Consider the following 7,478-nt stretch of genomic DNA (forward strand, 5'->3'; position numbering starts at 1 on the left):
AATATACGGCACTGCATCATATGTTTTCTTTTGTTGATTACATGAAGGCGAGGTGATCAATTCTGCCTTCCATGTACAGTCCAGAGTAATAAATAAATATTACAGTGGAAAATCACATACGCATATTTATTTTGACACCCCTGGGAATCCAACCCAGGATCTCTACTGTGATACCGAAATGTGCTTATCACTACACTACTGATGAAGTAAACTCTAAACAGATGAAATTAATTATGTTGTCAGCTGTTATATGAATATTTTTATAAAATAAAATAATATTTTCAGTAAATGTAAAAAGTGTACATTTAATTGATGTATAATTTTATTTTTGTTTAAAATTGTAATTATTTACACTAGTAGTTTATGATCAGTGACTTCTTCCAAAAAATCATACACATAAAATATAAAACAAGACTATAGAAGTAAGGTATTTAAGATAGCTGGGTACATTTACTCTATTATTTTGTGTAAACTTTTTGTTTTGTAAAGTCTTTAGCAATGGTCATGGTCAGCACGCTCAGCTACCGTTCTGGAGGTCCCGGGTTCGATTCCCAAGGGGGGTAAAATAAATATAAGTGATTTTTTCACTGTAATATTTATTCAATACTACCCTGGACTGGTACCTGAAACGGAAGGCTGATCACCTTTCTTTCATATGTAAAACGATCAAGATAACACTGCGTTTATATGACGCAGTGCCCTATGCACCATTGGGGTGCGGATAAGGGTTTAAAAAAAAAAAAAAAAGTCTTTAGATTTATTTAATGTTTTTGTAATTATATTTATTATATTATTTTATTAACATAATATTATATAATCAAATATTTTACAACATTGTATTTTTTAAAGTTTTATGAAATAAAAAATATTATACTATTTTTTAAGTGACTTATTTTATTGTTTGATTATTACGAACACTTTTCCAGTCATCAGTTTATATTGACATCTTGACACCATATCATTCCTACAACTATTTTAGATTGGGCTAAGTTTACATTGTATGCAATGGCTATCATAGAAAAATATGATGTTGGGAAGGCGAGTCACCGGCAAAACATAAACGAGAAGACCACAATTGCAATTTTGGAATGGTAATGTCAAAATATAAGGAGGCTGACTACCCTAAGTACTATATGCTATGTTGTTCGCTAGACTGTTGAAAGAAATGCGAGGTGTCGATGATAGGGTGCTGATAAGTGTGTAGAATTACTAACCGCCTACTACTTACTTACTCTACAAAACTTTTGTCCGCCTTTATATTGCAGTGGTTATTGCAGTTGGCTAGCATGCTGGATTTGATTCCTAGGGGGGTCAAAATAAATACAAGTGATTTTTCAGTATGATATTTATTTCAATTTACCCAGGACTGGTACCTAAAGTGCAGGACTGATCACCTTGCCTTCGTATAATTAAAAATTAATATAATACTCCATCAATGTGATGCAGTGGCCTATGCACCATTTGGTACGGACAAGGATCAAAATAAGATATAACTCCATGCATAAAAAAAGACTATTTAAGACAATGCTGGTACGTGGTAAGTTGGCAATCAGTATTTTTAACAAATAATTCTAAAATTACAAAAAAATGTGGTTTGTTATATGGAAACTTTTATTGATTTTCGCCACAGTAGTAAATGTTTGGTATAATTATTCTGATTTTTTTAAAATTCAGATTATGTCATATTTATCTACCACCTGTATTTATGTATGTTTATTTAAAAGTCTACTGTACATACATATGTGTATGTTACAGTTACAGATAAAAAAGTTTATTTTTATTATTTATTTAACATTAATGATGCTCATATTTAGTTCATTAAATGAGTCAACCTCGGGAACATATTTTTTTTATAATATACATGGCAACTACAGATAATAACAATCATGTACATTATGAATAAGTACCTACATATTGATACTAGAGTTCTACAAGGGAACAAGTCAAATTAAGTTATTTAATAATTTTTAGTTTCAGTTTTTAGTTGAAGAAGGGGATTATCCTTATGATTTAAATAGGATGGATTTATTCTAAATGGAACTATTTTTTTCTTCTAAAATTGAATTTTTCAATGAAAAAAATAAAATACCTACTCAATGATAAAGTGATATAAAATAGGTGTAAAATTCACATTTTAGATAACATTTCATTAGTTTAGATTTGATATTTAGCAGTCAAGAATGTTTAAAGTTTATAAAAAAAATATGGATAACTTATAACAAAGCTAACTAACTAACTAACTAACCATCACGCCGCTTCTCCGCAGGGGTAGGCAGAGAGAATAGAGCGCCACACCACTCTGTCCTTGCAAACATTCTTCGCCTCTTCCACGTTCATGCATCTCCTCATACATACCCGCCGATTGTTACGACTCCTAACCTGACCACTTTCAAGTATTTGGCATACCTGATCGTGCCATGTTTTTCTCGGTCTTCCTCTGCTTCTTTTCCCGCTAACATTCGCCTCATAAATTTGTTTTACCGTTCTTTCCTCACTCATTCGTTCTACATGTCCAAACCATCTCAACACACTAAAATAACAAAGCAAAATTCCTAAACGTTGAATGCTGCTCACATTAAATTACACAAATTTATTTCAAAGACTTATGAGTTTACAATCTTTATAAGATACATTAAAAATCAATTTTAATTCGCATATCCCTTATTTGTGACAACAGCATCACCACTTTTTTCCAGAAGATGGATTAGAACTTTATTAAGTAGTCATATTGCCAAACTAATTTGACGAAATAAAGTCTTAAAGGTAAAAGTAATAAATCTATAGTTGTGAAACTCTAGTCACAAATGAAGGATAATATTTTTTTTTAAATAAAATAAGTACGAAATGACATATGTATTTTGAGTTGCTTCTTCATAGAACTTGTGTGTCAGAGTATATATTAATAGACATACAGCATTTTGCACCTCACTCTCAATTTGTCTCCCGGTTCATTATTAGTGTAAAAAATATATATTTTATTTAAATTCCTAATAAAAACAAAATAATGAAGTTAGCACTTTTCATATTTTTGATGTCCATCTGCCTTGGATTATCATTACCACAAGGTGGACATGGTAGGGGATGTGTGTACGTACTTGGATTATGTAAGTTAAAAATATATGTTATCTACATTTATATTTATCAAATTATTTAGCCATCATTAGCTTGTGACCTTCAAAGACCAACAACAACAATTTTTTTTTAAATACCCTTGAAAAGTTATTAGAGTTGTTATTCAACAAATTTGATTTGATCCTAAGCATGACCTTTTATACTATCACAATTCATATCAATTTTATATTTTTCACTATTGCGAAATGTTTATTTTAAAAATAAATACTTATTATTTTATATATTCAGGAACAATTAGAACAAGTTTAGTTTGTCCCCCCTCCCCCATAGTGTTGTGGTTACCGCATTTGCTACCATGCATGAGGTCCCCATTTTGATAAAATATGTGATAAATAACTTATTAAACTGCCCTGATACATGGTAAATTAATTATGTATCGAAACGAGTCAGGACTATCTTTGTATGCGGATAAAAGTTATAAGATAATTATTCAAGACATTATTTGTTTTAAAATCTTAACAAACTAATGTTATTTTTTTCTAATATTTTAACATACTAAGGACGGGAAAAGTATTTCTACCTGTTCGGTCAACTGATGCTTAAGGACAGCAAGGGTATATTTACCTTCAGCGCTGGCGTCATTTCAAAGACAGTAGTAAATAAGGAATTATTTAATGTTTTTATATGAATATTATATACCAATCTCTTTATTAAGGTCTAAACTATATGTAAATAATTATCAAATCCCATCGCCAGCGGTTTGCAGGCGTAAAAAAATACCTTTCTCAAATGTGTTAATAAGAGTTTTGTTTATTTAATTTTAGATGATATAAAAATGTTATTGTCAATTTTATTTCATAACACACATTTTTTTAAATAAAATCGTTTGTATTGACTTAAACTAATATTCTTCTGCCCTACAAACTTTTCACCATCAAATTGTGTAAGGTTAACTCTTTGTGAATTTTAATAAAACAGCAGAACATTACGGATTTTTCCAGATTTAAAATAATAAAATCTCTCTGCTTTATCTTTAAAATTAATACCTACATGACCAATTTTTGTTTAATTTCTCCGTCAGGTCGTAAGGAGTGCCCTGTCGGTACTCATGCCTACATGAGCGCCTGCAGCTCACCAACTTGGAGTGAGAGGACGTGTACTTCTCCGGAACCCCGTGATATGGGTATAATCTGCGATCTGTCACGCTGCGATTGTGATCCTCCAACAGTGAAGGATAAATCCACTAACAAGTGTATGCTGTTGCAAGACTGTCCTAAATAATCTTAAATTATCCTACTTAAACTACTAATTTCTTCATTCATATGTAAAAATAATATCTACTTATTGCATGGGCTTAACGAAAAATAATTATAACTTTATTCAACTAAGCAGTTATTTTACTGTCACCCTATGAAAAGTGAGTTTTTTAAAACTTTATCAATGACCGCCGCCAAACTCATTCCAAGAAGTAAAACACAAAAACTACCTAATATACAAAAAGAAAACATCAAATTATAAATAAAGTATTTTGTTAGTGTAGAATATTTTTATTGTATTGTACCAATGAGGATTTTAATAACAGGATACACTTTACTATAAAAACTTCATACATTTTATAAAAGTATATTTAATGTAGAAATTCTTAAAAAATAAAAATAAAATAAAAATTAAGTGCGTTGTTTATTTTCTCATAGGTTCCCTTCTTCATTTGCCAGCTTTTGTCTTTTATCTTCTATATAATACATATGTATATATGTATATGTATCATTATTTGTGGATAAGAAAAACAGGTTTATAAATAAAATGTAATGATTTTATACGCATATCGCTCACTCCTTTCAACAACATCATGTATCAAAAAACTTGATTTTTCAGGAGATCGTTTTTAAAGTTTAAGAATAAAATGAAATGTATTAAAAATAAATATAAAGCCACTTTTTGAACTTTTTACTGTGCAACAAATCTTTTTAGGTAAAACCTGAAGGTTGTTTCTCCATTTGAAATATATTTATAAAAAATAATTAAACAATACTTTTTCTTCAAAATATAAAAAAAAAACACTTTCTGCCCTGTTGCGTAAAAAAATAGAGTAGAGTAAAAAAATGCCGCTTTTGCTGGAATATAGTACATTTTCTGGACATTCCGAAAACATGCACAACTGAAAATTGTCGATTTTTGATATATGACTTTCTTGAAAGGAGTGAGCGATATGTAATATGTAGCAGGCGCAGTGGCATAGATGGGTAGAAGCTTACTACAAAGACTCACTAATTTATTTAGCTTACTTAAGTACTACCCTACTAAAATTCACAAAGAGTTGACTTAACACAATTTGATAGTGAAAAGCTTAAAGGGCAGAGGAAAATTAGTTTACATTTTTTGTAATGTATTATAAAACATCAATCATCTGCGTACTCTGCGTCGAGGGTCTTCAATTAATCGTTGACAGGGTAAATAGGTACTCTACACACATGGGGCTTACAATAAATGTTGCAAAAACCCATGTGTTGTGCAACAGCTCATGCCTAGATGCCCAACAACCCTTGATGTTGAGTAACCAGCGCATCGAAAGGGTCGAGAGTTTCAAGTACTTGGGAGTGTACGCAGCCTTCAAAAGGAACTGGGAGTGCGATTAGGACTCGCAGGGTCCGCATTTAACAGTATGAAGGCTGTCTGGAGATCGGATTTATACTCGGTGAAGACCAAATGCCGCCTATACAATGCCTACATTGCTCCTGTTCTCTTATACGGCTGTGAAACATGGCACCTTACAAGGGCCCAGAGCAGCCGTGTACTAAGCTTCGAGAATAGGTGTTTGCGGAGAATTTTAGGCGTGCGGTGGTTTGACTTTGTGAGGAATGAAGAGATAATGCGTAGGACACAGCAAATCTTGGTCACAACTGTCGTCAAGAAAAGGCGATTCAGTTGACTTGGCCATGTACTCCGCATGCCTCCTGAGAGCCTTAATCAAGCTTGCCTCTTTTACAAGGCATCAGGTTTGCGCCGCCCAGGACGACCACTGCTGACAATTCGTCGGCAGTTCTCGTCAGAACTTCGGGACGCGGATCTGACTTGGGAGGATGCAAGGGAGCTGGCAGCCGACAGAAAAGCCTGGAGACAGTTTGTGGACTCCATATGCTCCACCTAGGGAGCAGATATGGTTTATTATTATTATTATTATAATACATACTATTTATGTATAGATTTGTGTTAGCAATAAAAAAAATTTAATAGTAAAGAAATGATAACACTGGATTAAGCCCCTGAGAAGTATGTCAAGATAAAAGTGAAACAAATAGAATCACATGAATTCTAAATTTAAACTCTCCAATATAATGTTATCCATAGACTAAATTAAAAAAATCTGAAATAAAAATGAAAATAGTTATTATTGAAGTGCCAAATAAATATTTTTTTAAATTTACATGAGAGTGATATCCTGACCACCCTATATATTTTACATACTTTATTGATGAGCTTTTTTATACATTATGAATACATTAAATACTCAGAATTTCCGAATGCCATTATAAGAAAAAAAAATCATTTTTGGTTGATTATTTAAAAACCTGTTTATAAGTACATTACATTACATATTTACTCTCATTGTTAATTTGTATTCTGAATTGTTACCACGTAGCACAGCCTTATTAGATTTTTAAACATTTATAAAAGTGATATATGTACATATAGTTGAAAAATAAGAATGAGGTTGACACTTTTTATATTTTCACTGTGCATCTGTCTTGCATTAACATTACCTCAACTTGGGCATAGTAGAGGATGTATATACATCGATGGAATATGTGAGTTACATATGTATTTAAATCAATTACACTGGGGCCTTGTGTTGCAAATATAATTCTTTCCTCCAGTTTGCAGTATGAAAAAATCGTTCGAAATCCAATTTTCTATCTATAATATTAACTTCTTATGTTTAAACGTATCTAGTATTTTTTTCTAAGCAGGCTCTAAAGTAGTGCTACATCATTATAATCTATTAGTTTAATTTTTTTAGTTTCTCTAATCTGAAGAAGAAAAGTTTATTATAAAGGACCTATGTCATTAAAAAAATAAAAATAAAAAAACCCTTATCCGCACCCAAATAGTGCATAGGGCACTGTGTCATAAACGCAGTGTTATCTTGATCGTTTATACATGAAGGAAAGGTGATCAGCTCTCCGCTTCAGGTACCAGTCCATGGTAATTTTGATTAAATATTACAGTGAAAAAATCACTAATATTTATTTAACCCCCCTTGGGAATCGAACCCGGGACCTCCAGAACGGTAGCCGAGCGTGCTGACCATTACACTACGGAGGCGGACATGACAATGTCATTAAGCCATCTTAAAGTGGTAAAAAGCATGCAGTAAGAAACAAAATTGGGTGAACTGTATTTGTGTG

The 7,478-nt window shown here is 31.8% G+C and overlaps 1 protein-coding gene across 1 annotated transcript; it reads left to right on the forward strand.

The window, feature by feature from the left end:
- The first annotated feature begins 2,927 nt into the window (after positions 1–2,927).
- LOC148311891 (uncharacterized) lies at positions 2,928–4,739 on the forward strand. The gene is made up of 2 exons (XM_088278127.1): positions 2,928–3,104; positions 4,154–4,739. The coding sequence occupies exons 1-2, from the start codon at positions 3,005–3,007 to the stop codon at positions 4,351–4,353; spliced, it is 300 nt and encodes a 99-aa protein (XP_088134253.1). The 5' UTR covers positions 2,928–3,004; the 3' UTR covers positions 4,354–4,739.
- Positions 4,740–7,478: the final 2,739 nt, after the last annotated feature.

Source organism: Brachycentrus maculatus, unplaced genomic scaffold (genome assembly GCF_059751285.1).
Source record: "Brachycentrus maculatus isolate JH-2025_06_01 unplaced genomic scaffold, ASM5975128v1 h1tg000055l, whole genome shotgun sequence".
Taxonomy (NCBI): domain Eukaryota; kingdom Metazoa; phylum Arthropoda; class Insecta; order Trichoptera; family Brachycentridae; genus Brachycentrus; species Brachycentrus maculatus.